Source organism: Mya arenaria, chromosome 5, assembly GCF_026914265.1.
Source record: "Mya arenaria isolate MELC-2E11 chromosome 5, ASM2691426v1".
NCBI classification, from domain to species: Eukaryota; Metazoa; Mollusca; class Bivalvia; order Myida; family Myidae; genus Mya; species Mya arenaria.
Genome location: NC_069126.1, coordinates 40883361 through 40908071, shown reverse-complemented (window position 1 = coordinate 40908071; position 24711 = coordinate 40883361). Strand labels below are relative to the sequence as shown.

The window sequence follows — 24711 nt, the reverse complement described above, 5'->3', positions numbered from 1 at the left end:
CAGCTTTATAGCTCACTTTTTTTAATTGAATTTCAAAGCATGAATATTTAGAATCTTTTAAGTCCAAATGAAAATTTCGATCAATATCAACATCAACAAATTCTTCATTCAGATAAACAGCTATTTAATTCTGTGAATAGACCAACTTTATGGCGAAAGCAATTCCAATAGATTTACTAAATTGAAAGAATTGCTTGTACCTATATTTACAAACCATCTTGGTTTAAGCAGATTTTCTTTTTCCAGCTAAGCTTTTGTCATATACCAGCCCCCTTGTCATAATTAGCACAATTCACGCTGTCTTTTTATTCCTACGTCTTTTATAAACATTAAGTGCCACTTTATGTGCCGTTTTTTAAAATGTATTTCCACACTTAAGACTAGTTAGCATTCAATCAATATATGGCTAATAGAACTTTTTCAAATGTTTAGATCTTATGGGTCTCAAACATTACATAAAGGGCATTTAATTTCCTTTTCAATAATTCTGGTCAAGTTGTTCATACATTTCTGAATGCCATTTATGATGATAATATTATATTGATTAAATTATTAGATATATTCAACTTTTAAGGTCTTCATAAAACCAATATAATGTACAAACATTTTTATTCATGGTAAAAACTATCTGATTTCGATCTAAAAATTAAATAAAAATCCATATAAACAAGAAGTTCTTTATAATAAAAAGGGCACTCAGATGGTGACTGACCATATTTTTAATTCAGCAAAATTCTGACAAAATTATTTTTAACTTAAAGGGACTAGACACCAGGCACTAATTTCTCGAAACTTCTTAAGCTCAACAGGATTAAGTAGCTTATTTCAATTAGCCAAAATACATACTTAAAATCAATTTTTGATAAATAAGAAATGGTTAAATGTGATTATTATAAAGATAATTCTTATTAAACGCCTAAAACTCTTCAAGAAGTAACGCATATTATAGAAAAACAAAAATAATGAGCTTAGCTTAATCCTGTTATAAGGGACTTAAGAAGTTTCGAGAAATTAGGTCCAGATGATGGCAAGAAAAAAAGAAAATTGTCAATTACATGCATAAAATTGACAATGCTGTGTACAACGTATTGAATCGCATATACTGATGTATCACATGCATCTTTCTCAGTTTTTGAGCATTTTTCCAATTCAAAATTTACTAGTATTGTCTACCATGTAAATCCCAGTAAGTTTAAAAATAGCATCGGTATATTTAACTGTACTCATAAACAGATATGATTCAAACTGAGGAAACATTATGCGATATTTTATACGGGGGAAACACAGACAGAAACAGCAACATGATTGTTGGGTTTATAATTTAAACCATGTATAGTAATGTATTATTGGCCTCCTACTAGCTCCCATTCGCAATTCTAAGCTTGTTTTGAGGAAATACTGTATTTGCCGATTTTTGGACCATCTGGTGTCTAGCCCCTTTAAGAAATTATATGCAAAAAAGGTTGAAATAATTTTTTAACCAATGGGATAGCAGCATTTTTTTTAAAGTATTAATGTTTTATATGCAATCTTTTTGGTTGAATTGCCAATATATATTGCTCGTTCTTATTTTTAACGTTAAGTGTCATACTTCTAAAACAGTTCTATAAGAAGTATGTAATTGCCATAATGCATGATGCAGATCTTCTTAGAGCACAAAATATTTTAATTAAATGCTTAATTCTTTATGTTATGAAATGACTGAATAATATCCATTGAAACCACTGATCATCAACAAAGAATAAGCAAGGGTGTTGTATACAGGTGCCAACGCTCTTCCATTCGTTAAGGAGCACATTAGTTAACACATATTTTAACCAGATAAACATCATAAAATGTAAGAATGCATTTAAATGTTAAAATGTACATATATTAAATTCTTAAGGATAATATGGTATTAAGTTAAGATTTGTTGAACTGTTTTTAAATATTGGTCAATATAATATTTTTTTTCCAAATGACATTAATGCCTTTGTTGCTGCTATGCTTTGTTTTTTTTGTTAACTCAATATTTAGAACTGCACTCTTTAATTACAGATTGACCGTTTTGACAACTGCTTTATTTTTTATCTCAGAAACAGTTAACGTTTGTGTAAATGTCTAGAAACCAAAGAAATAATACTGCTGGCTGACAAAAGATCAGATCGCATATTTATGTTTAAAATTGATTTTTTTTATGCCAAAATTCTCATTTTTCTTGAAGTGTTAGTAACACTTTTAGCAGAAAAACATAAATTTTTTAATGTAAATATGACAACTGCGATCTGATCTTTTGTCATCAGTCTTATTTTAGTAGTTTCAAGACATTCATGCAAAAATTGGCTCATTCCAATACCATAAATAAAAAAGTTGTCTAAGCAGTAAATCTGTGAGAGTGCAACTTTAATGTGATAATGAATCTAAACCTAATTTCAATGATATAATATATCAACATGCTTAATATACAATGAAGAAAACAGTCATGCTTTGTCAGTGTACAAAAATAATTTGTTAATAAGAACGTTGCGATTTATTTTGAGGTCTTTATAAAAATTAAATGTTCACCTCCAAAATAAACAATAACCTAATACATTAATCACAAATTTCACAATGAGTACATTATATATATGAATTAGTTTTAACAATTATTTACCTTAACCCACTATCATACAACAGGTACTCATAATTGCATGTCGTTTATTAAAAGCTGCCCTCTCACAGATTAAAACCTTTAACAACTTTATATCTTTTGTCTTGGAACGAGCCAATTTCTGCGAAAATGCATGGAAACCAGTTATACGAGATTGCTGACAAAAAATAGATCGCAGATTTTTTTATTTAAGTTCAAAAATGTTTTATGCATTTTTCTTTAACCGTTAGCCATAAAACCTTTATTTTCGAACGGAAATATGAAAATCTGCAATCATATCTTTTGTCAGCAATCTTTTATCATTGATTTACAGATAATTGTACACAAAAATTTGCTCTTTCCAAGAAAAAAAAAAGTTGTAAAAACTGTATATCGGTGAGAGTGCAGCTTAAAAAATATATCATTCAATTAATTTCAACATGATGTCTTGAACTCATGAGGAGGCCAATTTTAATAAGATGTTCCACTGCCAAACAGTATACTATATATTAATTTAATAAGCAGTGTTATTTGTTCTCATAACCTATTCCAAAGTCTATGTTTTATTCAAACAGCCACATATTTATTTACAAAATGGGGAAACTTGCTTCAATAGTTCCATAAAGATTCAAATACTTTATTTACTTCATTTGACACGTATTTACCATCAATTTAAAAAAGCTATTCATCGGGCAATGACTAGCGAAATCTATCTAAACATTTTTATAGATGCCTCACAAAAAGGTTATTGACTTTTCTCAACGATCTTTGCAGATCCAAATATTAATATTTGTCTTGTTTATTAGGTTTGTATATCTACTGATGGACAAATCTAAAGCATGTGTCACATTGTCATGGCAACAAGGGGAAGAACTCTCTTGAGATTTACTTCTTTTTAATTACTCCCCTTAGACTGTAAAATGAAATTTAAAACTTTTTTTTTTTGGGGGGGGGGGGGGGGGCGGGTTAGCGCAATTCAATTATGGCAGGCATTCTTTTCCTTATAGGGAATTATCTCCAATCATTTAATACTGTCTATTCCAAATACAACGCATGATGTAGATGGCAAGGGAACTAACAAGTGCATTCCTTTTTAAAAAATTACTTCCCTTTACTTATTGGTTAGTTATACTTATAGATTTGTGTCAATGTTGCATCAGTATAATATAGGGCTGAAGAGCATTCTTCTATAAAATACCACACAAATTGTTAAAAGACCTCTGCTTTATTATGCACAGATTGTTTAGTCCAATCAGAAGTGGGAAGGGTGCACATGTGTAAGGTTTTTAGAGACCTGTTGATTCCAGACATTTTGTTTTTCAGGCTTGGTGAGAACACCAACCAGAAAATGGACATAGCCCCTGATGGGCTAAACATTGATAGGTGCATTATTAATATAGGATGTTGATGTCATTACATTTTTGAGGATTGGAGAACACAAGAAAGATTAATCAATAATGTGAAGCCAATTTCCAAACACTCATTTATCTCTACACCCCCCTCCCCACACACACAACCAAAGTGTGTGTTTGGGGGGGGGGGGGGGGTAGGTAAATCAAAAGAAAGGATGTTTGTGTTCAAAATGAAACTGAAGTACTGTGACATCTGTGTCATTAGATCTTAACTTGTCTGGCAAGGTCCACTAAGAAAGATTAATTATTAGTCTTAACTTATTATATTAATTACTGTTACAATTGACTGGTGCAATACAGGAATAGTAAACCATGGTTTTAGACAGTAAGTTGAAAAAGGTGATAATGAAATAAAGTTCTATTGACCTTTTTTTCTGTTGTCATTCCAGACAGCAATTCCTTTGGTAAATGGGGCCAAAACTCCCTTAACAAGGCACTCCATTGGGAATGATGTATACTCCCCAACAGGCTGAACATTTGGAATTAAAAGTGCAAATTGGAAAATCTTACTTTTCAATTTATTTTCAATTTATATTTTAAATGCCAGTTATATGTTTGGCAAAGTGGACAGAAGTATGACCAACAACACTAAATACCAAAGGCAAACACAGTGTTATATTTCCTATGCATGCACCTCTACCTAATAAGATATATCTGTATAATTATGAAGTCCAAACGAAATACCTCCAAGACTCTCCGAGCTATGCTCCTGACAAATATTAAGTATTAAAATAAACAAAAGGCAAACAATTTTTGATTCCTATGCGCTGCAGTGCTCTTCAATTAGATCTATTGGTATACGAAGTTTAAAGTCTAGACTTTTGAAAATATGCCCCATACAAAAAAACTAGTGTAACAATAGCTGTCACAGTAAGTGATGAATGCCCCCAAAATGCCATCCAGTTCAATGTACTATGCATCAATACTAATATGTCTTGGTTGAGAAAGAGCAAACATAATGGATAACCTAAAGTGTAAGGGAATGTGAGTGATGAAGTAAGAGGTAGGGACCTAGGTCTTGTATGTGACATGTACCCAACACATGTGCCAAGACCAACTACTGTGCATGCCCAAATGTATTGTGTCTAGTTCTTTTCATTGTTTTATTTTCTGATTCTGTGAAAATGAACAATGACCTTAACTCTTAACTCCACAGTTTGGGTCTTTGGTTTAACATGTGACACATCACCATTTAGTACCAAACATATCTGCCAATTTCTTTTAAAATACCTCCATGCATGGCAAAGTTACAGCCTGGATATGACCAACTATTCTCTATTTATATATGCATATAAGCAGCACTCCATAATAAAAAAACATTCGGTTGTGACCTCCCCCTTTGAGGTTGGGACGTGGGTTATGCATGTGACACATCATCTTTATATGAACAAAATACATGTGCCAAGTAACCCCACCCTGCATGGCAAAGGTTACAGCCCCGACACTACAAACTATATTCTATATTATGGTTCCTGTGCACTGCACTTCTTCTCAATAAGATCTATCTGTATATGATGTTTGAAGACAAAACCTTTAGTAGTTATGCTCAGGACAAAATGATAATGGGCAAAACAATTTTGCAAAAAGGAGATAATTCCATACACATTGATGTTCGGAAAAAAGCTCTTGCGCATCAATATTCCAAGCTTCATATAAACCCCATTGCTTTTTAAATTATGATCTGGACACAGGCAGCAGTACATTCCTCATTTAATGATAAATGCATACTTTTAACATGAAAGGGAGATAATTCAGCAATGATTGAAGGTAGGATTATGGTTTTTGTTTACTGCACTTGTGCATATGGCCTTCTTTTTATATATCCAATTTCATTGAAATCCCACCAGTATTTTTATGCTATTCTCTTGGCAAGGGTGTAACAGCAGCAACAAATTCTCACAAACATTATTTTCATCTGTTGACCTATTTAACACCATTTTTTTATTTTTGCAATTTGATTTTGTAAAAGAATATGAAAAGGGCCATAATTCGATCAAAACTGGTACCAAAGTTGATCTAGATCTGTAATTTAGAGTGTTAAACTGGTGTACCAAAGATCATTTAGATTTATTGAACCATAAAAAATTGTAACCGTTGACCAATATTTAATGATGTATACCAAGAGTACTTTAAATCTGTGGACCCTTTCAGAAGTTATTGTGTGGACACCGTAATATCGGCAAATTCTAAGTTGAAAACGGGACATAAATCCATCAGAAATCGGTACTTTGTAACCAAAGCTGAACTGGACCTGTATTTTATGGTGTTAAACATGTGTACCAAAATTTATTAACTGTTTCATGACTGTTTGTCCCAACAACTTATTTTTGGGAAATTCTAAGATGAAAATGTGCCATAATTCCATCAAATATCAGTAGTTTGTAACCAAAGTCAATCTTTACCTGTATTTTATGGTGTAAAACATGTGTACTAAATCTATTTTATATCCATTGACCTTTTCATGAGTATCGTCTTGACACCGTAAAAACAACAAACCAACCAAAAGATAAGCTCACTCCTATTTCCCCACCCCTCAAACTTTACGACATCTACCCATGATGCACTTAGTTCATTGCAGATATTAAATGTTGCCAGTTCATTTTTATCCTTTTAAATTTCCACGAAATAGGCATCAATGAACATTTACAGAAAAAAATATGTGTAAAAATAGGAGTATCAGCTAGGAAATCGTTAATCGATCGATTGATTTCAAAACCTTGGAAATGACCAAAACAATACAAAACAAAATACAAGATTTTTTTTATTTGTATTTTAATATTAATTCCTACTTCTTAAATAAAACAATGATAATTAACATGATGAACTGTAAATGATTATAATTTATGACATATTCTAAACAATACCAGATGATGCATTTTCCAAACATTTTTCAAATGAATACGTTCATCATAAAACTGGTCTCCACCACTTTTTTTTCAAATAATGTGGTGTTGGTATAAAACAGCCACAGCCCAATATTATGTGGGATGTTTTGTTCACCGTTTCAAATGTTGTGGGATATTTGTCCACCTAGTCAAAAATGGCATGTTTTTTTTCTATGCGATGTTTCATTCTACAATCATATGATATGAATTGAGTCAGTCACATACAGCAGTAAATGAAATACGGCACACAAAGAACTTGTCTCTGATTGGCCTGTTTGAGGCCGTGAACAATTCAATATGTATTTTCTTCCCATTCATTTAATATGGACATGTGACGATTATTCAATCATATAGAAAAATAGGATCTTATACGATTTGCTTTTTTATGCAAAATAAATATTAAACCAGTTTAGGAAAATGTATTAAGCATCACTGAATGGTGACTCCAATTAATCTCCTTTCAATCTTTATTTACAGGGGTATGATTACTAGCTTTATTCTCCTCAAACAAGATATATTTTGATGCATTTACATCTTTACAATAAGTATTTAAAAACCATGCAAATACTTCACAAAAGAGATCTGTTCTAAAATATTTAAACAACAAAAAACTTGTTTGCAAAAAACAAAAACAAAAAAAAAACAAAAAAAAACTTTTTTAATCAATTTTATGCAGGAGAAGGTTTTTTTCAAATATCCTAAAAGCTTTTTATATCAAAATGTTTGAAATGCTTTCACAATACACATGAAAGGATAAAATTCTAAATTGCCTATCAAATGGTATTATCAGGTTCCTAATGAAATAAAACGATGCATCGATATTAATGAAGGCGCTTTAAATGCAGTTGTTTGCACTCAATGAGAAAGTATTTGCATATTAAACACGTAAACCTCCTGGAAGAATAACTATTAACAAGAAGAGTAGACAAATTAAAATTTTCAAAAGGACGTAGTGTTGAACAAAAAGTCAAAGAACTTAAAAAGTGTCCTATAAAAAATATGACCTGAAAACAGACACTTTTTATGAGAAAAATAATTTCTGCATTTTAAAATTATAATTCTCATTATTTCTCCTAACTAACTTAAGCTATCTCAAATCATTGTAAAAGAAACTGCTGATTTTTTTTAATATCATAACTTTGATGTTTCAAGCCATTTTTCTTTAATACAACTTCATTTTAAAAATGTTATGTTATCCTTCATAAAATATTCTCGCCTTGGAATCACTCATAAACTATGATTTCAAACATCTTGCATTCAGTACCTGACATAAATACATGAATTTAATTGTATAATGAAAAACTACAAAATATAAATAACATGGGTTTAAATGCAGTTCTAAAATATATCCTAATATAATTCAACACATTTCGCAACAAAATATCACAATCAATAAGATATCACAACATGCAAAATTATCACAGACAATATGCGTTTCCTGGGCATGCAACAAGCCATCGTCATGGAAACAAACTGAGGTCAAAGTTTTTCTTATCCATACAATGTAGGTCAAGGTCAATACTCAAGTTGTGAAAAAACATCACATCATATCAATAAACTTGGCACTAGAAGTATGGAACTGCATCAAACTACATAAGAGGTTTTGCATCATGAGTATTTTGTTACTGTATCTAATTAACACCCGTTTCTATAGCGGCAACAATTGGATACTCTACTCGAAAGAAATAAATCCAATTTCGATATTCTCCAGCAGAAACAAATATAACATGGCTTTAAATATATAGAGATAAGGATAAAATCTCTCCTCAATATCCACTTTTCACTTTTTTCTCAAAACAATCATGGTTTCCATAGCAGCCAGTTGCTGCCATTTTCACAGTCCAAGTTTGTTAATTTTATAACATGTATTAGAAAGTCAATTTATTTGCAATCCATCTTCACTTCACTACAATGATCTGATAGCATTTTTATTTAAGTTTAATTGTTTCCATGGCAACCAGAGGTCAGTGGTAAGTGTAATAGTTGCTGCCATCGTCATAACCACCAAAACCATAACCAGGACCCGTGTATTCTGATGCATACCCTGCAAATGTAAACCATCTAATTCGTACTGTAACTTGGTATGTTCTTTAATATACTTTGTAATTAAAACGATTAAAAAAATCATTAAATGTCAAACATGCAAAACTAATACCCAGAAATCTTTCATATGTTATGCACATTATAACAAAAGGGCCGTTATGGATTTACATGATTATCCAAGTGTGTTCAGAATGTCTTCAATAATATGCACTAGTAACAAAGATCTAGAGTTTCACTTGACATGGCCAATATCATACACAAGGTACTTTGCCACATAGAGTTTGTAAAGGCTAACATTCTAAGGGTATTTTGAAGATAAAATAAATACATAAAATATATTTTCAGCAAAATTAAGTATGCTAATATTGAGGTCATAAGTATATTAAGATTTTTAACCTAGTGACCCAGTTATTTTAAATATTTGACCTAGTGACCTCATTTTTCAAATATTTGACCTAGTTTTTGATACAACAAAATCTTTAATCATATTTGACCAATCTTTTCATGCAATAGTTATCTTGGACAAGTTGCATTTATAATGAAAGCCTATAAAACTTCAATAGTGACAAATTGGCCATCTTTTTTCAACATGTTCAATGTGTTTACATAATATTTCCATGATATCACATTGTGACCTTATTTTGAACCAGACATAACCAAAACCAACAGAGAAAATTTACCAAAGCTAGTTCCCTGCAGGCAAAATGTTTTCGATTTGTTTTTTTACTGACATAACCATGCCTTATATCCAAGTATGCATAAAAGTATCACATGTTGCACTATTTTCAAATTGATCTAATGGCAAAATAAGCATGTGGTGGTTCATAAAATCTTTCTTTGGTTTTAAATAATGAATAATTTTTATTCCAATGATGTCCATTTTCAAACATGGCCAAGACTTTAGGTAGAAACTAGATAGGTAATCATTCTCAGCACTTTTAATCATGATCCTTTCTATGACTTCACCTAGTGACCTACTTTTCTGAAAAAAAAACATGATCTGGCCCTGACCTTTTTGTAGTGCTGAAAGCTGTTGACATTCTATCTTAACCAACCAATCATGGAATTTTAAATATATACATAATAACAATGACAAACAGTCAACATCCAAACATCAGAAAACCTAACCCTGAGTGTATGTTTTGACCGCTTAAAACAATATTAATTTACAATTATTTCTTTTAAACAAAAAATCAAGCATATTTTAAAGATAAAATAAATTGCTTGTTTTTCTTAAAAATGGTTTAATGAAACAAAATCTTTATTAAGTGTTTAATATTACAAATGAAGAACGAGATAAAGATTATTTATATACATAAAAAGTTAGTAAAATTATAGAGTGAGTCAAATCTACATGGAGTATACATCAGTGATACAGGTCTGGTTAGTGCTAATCTATATGATAAAGATCTTTTATGCATTTGCAATCAAAGCATGTTATTAAAGGGTGGCCAAACATCTAAAACAAAAATATCTCAATAACATATATGTAGATCCAAACATTTGATAAATGTACACACTAGTACCCAATGTCTGACACCCCTAGTTCCCAACGTCTGATACCCCTAGTTCCCAATGTCTGACACCCCAAATTCCCAGCATCTTATCTACCTACATACAGTTTCCAACATCTTATTTTCTCTTTTTCCCAACATCTGATTTCCCCTTGTTCCAATAATCCATTTCATTCAACCCTAATTTAAAAACAAAAGATTCCCATTTAATAGTTGCTAACCACCTGATTACCTACATGTTGTTTCCAACATCTGATTTACTCTAGTGTCAAGCATCTGCCACCCCTAATTCCCAACATCTGCTATACCTTCATGTAGTTCCCAACATCTGCCACCCCTAGTTACCCACATCTTCCAACCGCAGTTAACCACATTTGTTATACCTTCCTCTAGTTCCAAAAATCTGCCACCCCTAGTTACCCACTTCTTCCAACATCAGTTACCCACATGTGCTATACCTTCATGTAGTTCCCAACATCTGCCACCCCTAGTTACCCACATCTTCCAACCGCAGTTAACCTCATTTGCTATACCTTCCTCTAGTTCCAAAAATCTGCCACCCATAGCTACCCACTTCTTCCAACATCAGTTACCCACATGTGCTATACCTTCATGTAGTTCCCAATATCTGCCACCCCTAGTTACCCACTTCTTCCAACCCCAGTTAACCACATTTGCTATACCTTCCTCTAGTTCCAAAAATCTGCCACCCCTAGTTACCCACTTCTTCCAACATCAGTTAACCACATTTGCTATACCTTCCTCTAGTTCCAAAAATCTGCCACCCCTAGTTACCCACTTCTTCCAACATCAGTTACCCACATGTGCTATACCTTCATGTAGTTCCCAATATCTGCCACCCCTAGTTACCCACTTCTTCCAACCCCAGTTAACCACATTTGCTATACCTTCATGTAGTTCCAAAAATCTGCCACCCCTAGTTACCCACTTCTTCCAACCTCAGTTACCCACATTTGCTATACCTTCATGTAGTTCCCAACATCTGCCACCCCTAGTTACCCACATCTGCTATACCTTCATTCAATTCCCAACACATGTCACCCCTATTTCCCAACATCTGCCAACCCTAGTTACCCACAGTTCCCAACCCTACTTCCCAACATCTGCTATATCTTCATGTAATTACCAACTTCTTATCTTCGCTTGTTTGCAACATATTACCCCCAGTTCCAAACATATCATTCACTCTTGTTCCAAACTTTTGATCCTCCTTAGTTCCCAACATGTGTCCACCCTTGTTCCCAACTCCTGATTCCCCATAGTTCTCAACATCTCATCCTTCTAGTTCCCAACATGTGTCCACCCTTGTTCCCAACTCCTGATTCCCCATAGTTCTCAACATCTCATCCTTCTAGTTCCCAACATGTGTCCACCCTTGTTCCCAACTCCTGATTCCCCATAGTTCTCAACATCTCATCCTTCTAGTTCCCAACATGTGTCCACCCTTGTTCCCAACTCCTGATTCCCCATAGTTCTCAACATCTCATCCTTCTAGTTCCCAACATCTGAGTCTCTTTAGTTCCCAACATCTCACTCCCCATAATTTCAAACACTCCCTATAATTTCAAACATATGATTCCCCTAGCTCCAAGATCTGATTCACCCTAGTATCAAACATATGTTTCCCCTAGAAACAAAAATATGATTTCCCCTAGTTCCCATTATTCCCCTTAGTTTCAACATTAAATTTAACTAGTTCCCAGCATGGAACCCCCCTAGTTCCTAATATCTGATTTACCCTAGTATCAATTAAACATCTGTTCTCCCTAGAACCAAACATATGTTCCCTCTTATTCACAAACATCTGATTCACCCTAGAACCAAATATCTGCTCTCCTTAAGTTCCCAACATATAATTCACCATAATTGCCAACTTCAGATTTTCCCTAGTGGGAACATCTGATTCAACCTGTCTCAATATCGGATTCCCCCTTTTTTTCAAAATTTCCAACATCTGATTTCCCCTAGTCATTTGATTCACCCAAATATATTCAACAAATTTCCAAATTCTAATTAACCAATATTTCCAATATCTGATTCACCCAGTTTCCAACATCTGATTCCCTCTAGTTTTCAACATCTGATTCACCCTAGTTTCCAACACCCTAGTTTTCAACATCTGATTTACCCTTTCCCAACATCTGATTTTACCCTACTTTCCACTATCTGACTCCCCCAAATTTCCAGCCTTTGTTTTGACTCAGTTACCAACATCTGTTAACCCAGAGATCCCAACATTTGATGTATCTTTCTTGTCAAAATCTCATGAAAAGGCTTAAAGAATGCTGGTCAACACACAGGTCATGTACATGATCTACATCTGATAGATTTCAGTATCTAAACTAGTACAACAACTATATTGTATCTATGACAACAAAGACAATGCTAAGGTCTAAACACCTAGAAAAAGGTAGACCATTTCAAACTGTTTGTTCCTTTTCATTGTTAAATGTTGAACTATACTTTATAACTGATAGAGATTGTGTTTAGAACACAAACATTTTCTTCTCCTTACATTTTGAAATTATTCCACCTCATGTGTGACAGTTCCGACTAAAATTACCATAGAGCAATATAAACTTCATATATCATTTCCATCAGAACAGATGGGCCAACGAATGCCAATAATCCAATATATTGAACAGTCATTGCCTTTCGAATGATCATTTTCGATTAATCAGAAATCTTTTAAAAAGTCCACAAACTGCCTAAAATTAAGAGTTGTAGTCCAAGTATACTTGGTATCTTTGTCTATTTATAATTTGTTGAATACTTGATACGTTGACAAATTGAAAGGATCTGTGTCCCAAGCTCGGACAATGAAGATAATGTAAACCATTCAAAATTCAAATATTGCCAATTAACTATATAATCAATTTGATCTCCAGCTTAAACTGATGCTGAATATCCCAGCTCATCGAATCCCCCATCATTACCTATCAGTGTTACTTACAAAAACTTAAGGGTCTTTTAAATTCAATAGAATGCTTGTAGATTGTTAGTAAAAGCAAGCTAAGTAATATATATTATGTTGTAAAGAAGCTACTAAAGTAGTGTACACACTATATTAACATCAGGAGGAAAGTTGTCTCTGAAACATTTTTTGTTATTCACTCTAAACAAAAAAAATCCTAAATCAATATGGCAAATCCAATCATAATGCTTTGGCATGTTGTGTAAACTAAATTAAATACCATTTTTAACACATGATACTGAAGAGTTAGCAATTTCAAAGAGCTGTAAGTAGTCAGTCACCATGACTAATAAGAACGTAACATCAATGTAAAAACTTCATCCAAAACTACCCCGTGGGTCAAAAAGGTAAATTCAAATGTTCCATAATAAAGAAATCATTATTTTTAATCCTCCTTTTTAATACTTTTCCCATTCATATCTTGCAAAGCAAACTCCAGTTATAAATCATATGAAATGATATCAAACTCCTGAAATTCTTTGGACAAACACACATGCAGTCACCATTGGTGAAGCTCCATGTGGGCACGCAGGGCATCTATACCATTTTTAGTAAATTGGATTTTATTGAAAACATGTTTATAGGCATTATAAAGCTTTAGCAGACCCTGCAGCAGTAAAGGCGTACAACTCTTATGGCTATTGACTTTCAAAGAGTTATTCGCATGTAATATTTTTGCGATGGGTGATGGGTATACAACAATTATTATCGTTCAAAGCCGTATAGCTGGTAACAGGGTTGAGGCACTAATATATGTATTGGGGAGGCACTTGTTAGAAGCTGTGTTAGCTGCTTTCAGAAAAGAGGTCATTATTTTCATAAGTCAACTACTAAGTAGAACATCTTAGAAAAGAGAGAAATTTAAAATATTTCAAGAAGAAATTTAACATATCATTAAAAGGTTAATACCTAAAAGAATATGAAGAAATCAAATCATAAACCAGTAAATAATGGGAATATCTTGGGATAGCTTTATACTGATTATTTGACTAAACCAGACTTTCATGAATCATCCATTAGTAACTCATAAGGCTACCACAGTAATACATCTTTTCCAACTGCAACTATGCTGGTTGTAAGATTATTTGTTTATGGAGGTTTAGGACAAAATCCTTTAATCTTTGCCTAGGCTTCAACAAATCTCCATAAATTAATACAATGTGTCATGTTGTTTGGAAGTAGATGCAATAAATGCAAACCTAGTAGTAAATAATATACCAAAATATAATGAACACATGAAATTCATTTAGTGAGATTTTATCTGCCTGTGCAAATTTGGTTAAGTGTCAGGATTTTGACCTTACCCCGATTAATAAAAAGTGCTCCACTGGAAATTTTGACCTTTCATACCAGGAAACACATTGCGTAGTGGTGCATGATGGGAATTGCCATATCAAATGTAATATTCATAATATGGTTCAGCCATGCCGTATCCTCCAAACTCACCGCGTAATGGGTAGCCCCCTCGTCTGAAACATGAGTAAAAAAATACTGTAAATTGTTTCAAATAAGGGAGGTTCTCTTCCCTGATTTTTTTTGCCAATTTTGCAAGGTTCAAAATTTGCTAACCAACACTCCAAACACTAACAAACATTGGGATTTATAATTCACTATTACCAGGTTTGTAATTTAAGACCAGATCAATTTGTGAAAAATCACAAAAAAATAAACCTTGCAATATTGAAGCAACATACAGAAAATAAAGAAATTATCACATATACATTATGAAACAGTCCTTTTGCAAGACCTTAAAGGTAAGTGTAGAACCATTGTACTTACAGATCCATTGAGGGCAAAGTAGTGTAATCCTGTTGTACTAACAAATCCATGGAGAGGATGGTAGTGTAGTCATGTTCCAAGAGCATACATATTAGTATACAGCCAGTGTACTTACATATCAATGGATGGCCTGGTAGTGTAGTCCCATTTCAAGAGCATACATAATAGTGTACAACCAGTGTACTTACAGATCCATGGTAGATATGGTAGTGTTGTCCCGCTTCAAGAGCACATAATAGTGTACAGCCAGTGTACTTACAGATCCATGGTAGATATGGTAGTGTAGTCCCGCTTCAAGAGCATACATAATAGTGTACAGCCAGTGTACTTACAGATCCATGGTAGATATGGTAGTGTAGTCCCATTGCAAGAGCAAACATATTAGTGTACAACCAGTGTACTTACAGATCCATGGTAGATATGGTAGTGTAGTCCCATTGAAAGAGCAAACATATTAGTGTACAGCCAGTGAACTTACAGACCCATGGTAGATATGGTAGTGTAGTCCCATTGCAAGAGCATACATAATAGTGTACAACCAGTGTACTTACAGATCCATGGTAGAAATGGTAGTGTAGTCCCATTTCAAGAGCATACATAATAGTGTACAACCAGTGTACTTACAGATCCATGGTAGATATGGTAGTGTAATCCCATTTCAAGAGCATACATAATAGTGTACAGCCAGTGTACTTACAGATCCATGGTAGATATGGTAGTGTAGTCCCATTGCAAGAGCAAACATATTAGTGTACAGCCAGTGTACTTACAGATCCATGGTAGATATGGTAGTGTAGTCCCGTTGCAAGAGCAAACATATTAGTGTACAACCAGTGTACTTACAGACCCATGGTAGATATGGTAGTGTAGTCCCATTGCAAGAGCAAACATATTAGTGTACAACCAGTGTACTTACAGACCCATGGTAGATATGGTAGTGTAGTCCCATTGCAAGAGCAAACATATTAGTGTACAGCCAGTGTACTTACAGATCCATGGTAGATATGGTAGTGTAGTCCCATTGCAAGAGCAAACATATTAGTGTACAGCCAGTGTACTTACAGACCCATGGTAGATATGGTAGTGTAGTCCCATTGCAAGAGCAAACATATTAGTGTACAGCCAGTGTACTTACAGATCCATGGTAGATATGGTAGTGTAGTCCCATTGCAAGAGCAAACATATTAGTGTACAGCCAGTGTACTTACAGATCCATGGTAGATATGGTAGTGTAGTCCCATTGCAAGAGCATACATAATAGTGTTCAGCCAGTGTACTTACAGACCCATGGTAGATATGGTAGTGTAGTCCTGTTGCAAGATCATACATATTAGTGTACAGCCAGTGTACTTACATTTCCTTGAAGGGCCTGGTGGTACAGTCCTGTTGTAATAGCAAACCTATAAATGTGAATCCAGTGTACTTACAGATCCATTGCAGGCATGGTAGTGTACTGTTGCACTGCTGGCTGACTTGGCATTCTACAGTAGATCATATTACAGTATTCAGAAATATAACATTCATACATTTCAAAACAGTGTGTACAAGATATGATCATTAAAACAAAGTGTATGAGAAAAGCTAAACCAAGCCAAGAAACAAAAGGTTGTAGTGTTATTAAATGGCACAAAATCAATGAAGAAAGATACATGTGTTCCATCATTTGCAACAAAGATACTTTCATTCAAATGTTGTTCCAATATCTAAGATGGCTTAGTGTTTACATGACCATGTGCAACTTAAACAACAATATTAGACAGGGTCTTGTATCATTCATACTTGCATACAATGGTTAATATGACAGTGTTCTTATAGGCCAAAGCTAAGCCATCCTCAGCACCCAAGCTTATCATAACCTACACGATACCCTGGGCAAATCAGCTGTAAAAATCACGTACTCATCAATTATTAATAAGGTGAAATCCAGCTGTTTGATTGGTCGCATGAGACACACCTTATGTGGTGTGGAAATGGCCGAGACGTTACGAATGTAAGCTCGCTTTGAAATAATCCAATGAGATCACGGCTAACAAATTGTTTTAGGCAGGATATTGTTAAATATGCTGATAGCTCTTCACTAAGGAGATTCTTTCCTTTTTGTTATCAGCTATTTCATTGGTCAAACAATGCTTATGAATATTCTAGATTTACAAAGTTTCCCTAGACAATTTATCCAGGGTATCATATAGGTTATGATACGCTGGGGTGCCGAGGATGGAGCTAGGAATGACAGGCATTCTGGTGTACTTACATGTTCATGACAACATGATGGTGTATTGTGCAGCAGTGCAATAACAGATCCATGCAAGGCATGATGGTGAAGAGGTGATGCAAGCACATTCATATAATTGTACAACCAGTGTACTTACATATCCATGGAAGGGATGGTAGTGTAGTCCTGTTGCAAGAGCATACATATAAGTGTACAGTCAGTGTACTTACATATCCATGGAGGGGATGGTAGTGTAGTCCTGTTGCAGGAGCATACATATAAGTGTACAGACAGTGTACTTACATATCAATGGAAGGGATGGTAGTGTAGTCCTGTTGCAGGAGCATACATATAAGTGTACAGTCAGTGTACTTACTTATCAATGGAAGGGATGGTAGTGTAGTCCTGTTGAAAGAGCATACATATAAGTGTACAGCCAGTGTACTTACTTATCAATGGAAGGGATGGTAGTGTAGTCCTGTTGCAAGAGCATACATATAAGTGTACTGCCATTGTACTTACATATCCATGGAGGGGATGGTAGTGTAGTCCTGTTGCAGGAGCATACATATAAGTGTACAGACAGTGTACTTACATATCAATGGAAGGGATGGTAGTGTAGTCCTGGTGCAAGAGCATACATATTAGTGTACAGCCTGGTAGCGTAGTCCTGTTGCAGGAGCATACATATAAGTGTACAGACAGTGTACTTACATATCAATGGATGGCCTGGTAGTGTAGTCCTGTTGCAGGAGCATACATGTTAGAGTACAGCCAGTGTACCAACATATTAATGGAGGTCATGGTAGTGCAGCTGTTGCAGGAGCATACATATAAAAGTACAGACAGTGTACTTACATATCAATGAAGGGTCTGGTAGTGTAGTCCTGTTGCAAGAGCATACATATTGTTGTACAGCCAGTGTACTTACATATCTATGGAAGGGATGGTAGTGTAGTCCTGTTGCAAGAGCATACATATTGTTGTACAACCAGTGTACTTACATATCTATGGAAGGGATGGTTGTGTAGTCCTGTTTGAAGACCTTACATAGTTTTGTACAGCCAGTGTACTTTTATATCCAAGGCCTTCTAATGTAGTTATGTTTCATGATCATACATGTACAGGAAGTGTACTTACATATCCATGGTAGGCATGGTAGTGTAGTGGTGTACTGCTGGCTGACTTGGCGGTGGTGAGGTGTAGTGATGATGGTGCACATTGCCACTAGCTCTTGGTGCCTGAAAATGCAATAAACTCCATTATGTATAAAACATGAACAATATTTCATGTCATTTTATTGGAGATCATAGATTTTTACTTTGTACATGTTCATAGTCTTAGAATTTGCAAAATGTTTTTATCTAGGTTGTATCTTTTTATTTTATATTCTATTTTTTGTTAACTGAATAACCTTTACATTTTTCTATAAGACTAAGTCAACTTTATTAAATCTGAATAAAATTTGGTTGCAGTGAAAGGCCGCAGAAAAGTAAATAATGGTACTACAAAATAAGTTAGTAGGAAAAGATTTTCTGAGAAGTAAAACTTCAGAGCATACAGAATAGGAGTAAACGATGCTTGAAGACAAATATCCCTGTTTCATATCGAACAAGGACCATCTCATGGATAAAGTGTATTTCACCTATCACTGATTCATAACTTTGAGGCCCTCATAGTTATTTAATCATAACCTCATTTCCTTAAATAATCACTAGCAGATCCAGTGGGCACCCCCACCCCCATGCACACCCACCCCTAAAAAAATCTAGGTTTTCCATTTATTTCAATATAGGAGAAAACAAGTAATAAAATACACCATTTTGGACTAGAAAATACCTTACAATTTCCTTTGAGGAATACCCCCTAACCCCTGCCAAAACCAAATGATTTTTTATTCTGTGGAATGGGCGCAAGTTAAAAAGTTAGCCCCTAATTAATGCCCCCTCTTACATCGAATCCTAAAGCCGCCCCTGACAATAGTCATAGCTTACTACCAATGACTCTCAAAGAAGTTACTCTACACATAGATTTTATCAAGGCAAAGAGTGACGCAATTTTGAAAATTGAAATTGTATGTCTTAAGCACTAAAAACTATGTAAACAATGTTTTCAAGATTATAAAGAAGGAAAAAAAATCTTCAAGTTTACCGTTTACATGCCATTACAGCATTCTATATTTATTTACAAAGTGCTGATTTTTCACTCCTGTAGAAATTAAGTGTTATACAGATGTGCATTTCTATTAAACAAACGTGTTATTCTAAGCATAAATGTGGAGCCACAAGAAATATTCTGGGAAAACACTAAATTTTACCGTTTATTTGAATTAAAACCAATAATTAAAAATCATTCATGTTAATATACATAATAATGTCCACCCTTGTAATTCAAGTAGAAAGACTCAGCAAAAAACATTTTTGGTCACATCTCAATTATGTGAAATTATGTTATATTGATGGATTGCACATGTTCATAGTTGAATACATTTCTTCTATATTTCATAACTCATCTCATTCAAAGCTCATGTTTGATGTGCTAATATTTGTAGTACATGCTGTTTAAACCAAAGCTTGTACTCCTTGTGTAAAAACCTGCAAGTCAAGTGTGTTACGAAACTCTATTGCTTATTCCTAGAAAGCTGATATATATATTTTTTTCAAAAACAGAACACAGTTCTCCCCAGAATATATCTATGTCTCCATAGCTACTAGAAAGCTGCACACCACACATACAGGGGCAGGGGAGCAGCATTCATGGCCATGACCATGGGAACCATGGTGATTGTGGCTGGAAGAGCAAGAGGTGTGGCACTGGTGGTGACCTTGACCATGACCATGACCTTGGCCTTTGTGACCTGTAAGGTCACCAAGCATCATTTTCTGCATGACCAACTGGTGAAGCTGTGCATTCTGCATCATCATCATGTCCCCCATTTCTGAAATGTGCGCATGGGGTTAGAAGGTCATAAGGTCAATGTCACCAGCCACATGCTAGGCTATAGTATTTTAGCACTTAGCTACATGTACATAATTACGTATGTGTTAAGGCTATATATAGTCATTTCTATAGATAGAACACACTGTATATTGTGCAATTGTGCATTCAACACTGCAATAAGGGGACAAAAGGAACGTCTGGTGATGACCTTTATGTGACCCTTAATAAGAAACTGTGGTGGTAGAAATGATAACACTAACTACTCTAATCATATGGTTAAATACCAGGATATGTAAATATAACCTATCAACCAGTAAAATGTCTACTTAACTAAATAAAATAGTTAAATTTTAAACAAGGCCATCCTTAAAACAATTATATGCAGAGGTCCAACCAAATCCTTTTTCAGTTTGTGGGTAGGTGGGGAAATTTTATCCAAAAAAACAGTGTTGAATAATAACCAAGAGTGCCCCAGAGTGCTTGCTAATGCTCGTCCAATCTTTGTTTATTGTCAAACAATAGGTAAAACATAATATTATTAAAGTTATACACCTTGCTATACACGTGTGTATTGTCTCTTTCAATATGTACCAAGTTTCATTTCAATAAAATGAATGCCTTTTGAGTTGTGGTCATGGTTGAACTTTTTGCACACCGACGACACCATCACCACCAACAACAACAACAAGGCTATGACAATACCTAGACTTTTTTTCTTGGAAAGGACAAGGCAAAAATATGTTGGCTACTGCAGGGAGCATTTTAGAGAATCGATTCTATCACAGCAAACAAAAAATATTTTGAGAATGGCCTTACTAGTATTCTTATTTACGACTGTTAATTTGACACACTACTTCTAAAATGATATCATTAAATAACTGCTGACACTCAATTTGTTTCATTCAAACGAATTGAATGTGTTTCATTAATGTCTGCTTTTTAACCCACATTTCCAACCATTAAATTAACCTTATCAAGATAAGACAATATCTAAGAAATGATGCCATCAAGATTCTTTTACTAAAACAAGCCAAGAAATGGGCTAGTCTTAATTTTATCTCATAGCGAGTTGTGTCCAAACTCTAGCATGGTTATGGACCATGCAAGTCTATACATCTACGTAAAGCGAGTAACGGAAAGGGCCTACATAATCTATGTGATCAAAAGTATGTGAATGACTGGAATCGCCTACAGCAGGATAGCAGTCGTAACAGCCATGACCGTGTCCATGATAGACGTTGTGGCTACTGCAGCAGCCGTTGTGACAATCATGGCAGTCTCCGTGTCCATGACCTTGGTTACCGAGGTTACCAATCATCAGCTTCTGCATCACCATCTGATGCATTTGAGCATTCTGCATCATCATCATTTCCCCGAAGTCTGCAATTTCAGGCCGTTGGTTGTTACAAAGAGTTGATGATGTCATCATTCAATATACTGTGAGAACTCTATTACTCTATATGTGACACCATGCACGGTATCTGTTCTTCAGTGTAAATGTAACGTGCCTACCAAAAGTATCTTAACATATGAAGCAAGAAATTTTCGAAGCAACAATGTTTTCACTGGCAGGAGATTACTACCCTCCTGAATTAAAAAATCCCACCAAATTAAAAGAGATATAATTGTGATTGGAAAAAAAATGCATTAAACAATACATTTTGTTACAAGATATAAACTCAATGCAGTGCTTATGAGTCAAAATGAAATGCTTAAGTGGATTTTTAAAGTAGAACACCTTAAAAAATGCCCGTGCTGGAGCAGGTAATGATGAGATCCCCTGGGCTAATGTCATAATCTGCGGGTTTTATGAACAAAACCCATTTGGGGAGGTCTCAAGAATTATAACATGTATGCACAGTGCTAAGTAATATCCTTTATGGCATGTGGAACTTAAAATATAATTTCATCAACCTGCAAATGACACACATCCAGAAAAGTGAAAACCCTGCAATTTATAGATGTGAAGAGCAATAATGTAAGCTAACATAATCCTGGTGACCTACAACTGACAAAAATAAAGTTTCCAAAAATCAGAAAGAGGTGAATCTAAATTTTTACTATTTTTGCTGTGAAACATGGCAACACAAAAAAAAATAATCCAGTCAAATCAAAGTTCGTACAAGATCTGGCCAGTCATGTGAATAACCATGCGGGGAGCAACATCCAGAGTGACAGGATTGGCACTCATGGTCGCTATGGCAATCGTGGTTGCCATGGGTATGAGGGGTCATTCCCATGTTGCCTAGCATCAGTTTCTGCATCACCATTTGGTGCATTTGGGCATTCTGCATCATCATCATTTCACCAAAATCTGCAATGTCACCTTATGCTACTCAGTTCTGCATGATAAGCTTTATATGAAAATCTGCAATGTGAAAATCTGTAACTCACTGCATCAAACCCTAACCCATTTTCTGCTGCTGAAAACCATTAACAACATTATTTCAACTTAACCCATTCTATTCATTCCATTTATGGCAAAATAATAGCAATGTTATCTTTTTGAAACGCTAACATTAAACTTTAGCATATAAAGGCCAGATTATGATTGAAAATAAAAACTAACATTATCAGATATATGTCACCTAGCTTACACTTCTGAATTAACATGTAACAATAATTTTGCAATGGTACCTTACACCACTGATAATATGATGATGTAACATTATTATGTCTCTTCACACTTCTTATGTGTCAGATTAACATTGAAAAGTCAACTTAAAGTATGTAACAGTAACATTGCAATGTCACCTTCCACTTATTAAAATACATAACAGTAACATTGCAATGTAACTTTCCACTAGTTAAGGTATGTAACATTAACATTGCAATGTCACCTTCCACTTATTAAAGTACATAACAGTAACATTGCAATGTAACCTTCCACTAGTTAAGGTACATAACAGTAACATTGCAATGTCACCTTCCACTTATTAAAGTACATAACAGTAACATTGCAATGTCACCTTCCACTAGTTAAGGTACATAACAGTAACATTGCAATGTCACCTTCCACTAGTTAAGGTACATAACAGTGATATTGCAATGTCACCTTCCACTAATTAAAGTACATAACAGTAACATTGCAATGTAACCTTCCACTAGTTAAGGTACCTAACAGTAACATTGCAATGTCACCTTCCACTAGTTAAAGTACATAACAGTGATATTGCAATGTCACCTTCCACTAATTAAAGTACATAACAGTAACATTGCAATTTCACCTTCCACTAATTAAAGTACATAACAGTAACATTGCAATGTCAACTTCCACTAATTAAAGTACGACATAACAGTTACATTGCAATGTCACCTTCCACTAGTTAAGGTACCTAACAGTAACATTGCAATGTCACCTTTCACTAGTTAAGGTACATAACAGTGATATTGCAATGTCACCTTCCACTAATTAAAGTACATAACAGTAACATTGCAATTTCACCTTCCACTAATTAAAGTACATAACAGTAACATTGCAATTTCACCTTCCACTAATTAAAGTATGTAACAGTAACATTGCAATGTCACCTTCCACTAATTAAAGTACATAACAGTAACATTGTAATGTCACCTTCCACTAGTTAAAGTACCTAACAGTAACATTGTAATGTCAACTTCCACTAGCTAAAGTACGTAACAGTAATATTGCAATGTCAACTTCCACTAGTTAAAGTATGTAACAGTAATATTGCAATGTAACCTTCCACTAATTAAAGTATGTAACAGTAATATTGCAATGTCACCTTTCACTAGCTAAAGTACGTAACAGTAACATTGCAATGTCAACTTCCACTAGCTAAAGTACGTAACAGTAACATTGCAATGTCAACTTCCACTAGCTAAAGTACGTAACAGTAATATTGCAATGTCACCTTCCACTAGCTAAAGTACGTAACAGTAACATTGCAATGTCAACTTCCACTAGCTAAAGTACGTAACAGTAACATTGCAATGTCAACTTCCACTAGCTAAAGTACGTAACAGTAACATTGCAATGTCAACTTCCACTAGCTAAAGTACGTAACAGTAACATTGCAATGTCACCTTCCACTAGCTAAAGTACGTAACAGTAATATTGCAATGTCACCTTCCACTAGTTAAAGTACGTAACAGTAACATTGCAATGTCACCTTCCACTAGTTAAAGTACGTAACAGTAACATTGCAATGTCACCTTCCACTAGTTAAAGTACGTAACAGTAATATTGCAATGTCACCTTCCACTAGCTAAAGTACGTAACAGTAATATTGCAATGTCACCTTCCACTAGCTAAAGTACGTAACAGTAATATTGCAATGTCACCTTCCACTAGCTAAAGTA

General features: G+C 34.4%; 1 protein-coding gene across 1 annotated transcript in view; it reads right to left on the bottom strand.

The window, feature by feature from the left end:
- Positions 1–24711, bottom strand: part of LOC128235689 (putative RNA exonuclease pqe-1) — a 70009-nt gene that overhangs the window by 20027 nt on the left and 25271 nt on the right. Inside the window, exons 7-9 of the mRNA XM_052950491.1 lie at positions 20184–20386; positions 18589–18689; positions 14881–14926 (exon numbers count right to left, since the gene is read on the bottom strand). Coding sequence (XP_052806451.1) covers positions 14881–14926; positions 18589–18689; positions 20184–20386 — 350 coding nt within the window. The remainder of the gene's footprint in view (positions 1–14880; positions 14927–18588; positions 18690–20183; positions 20387–24711) is intronic.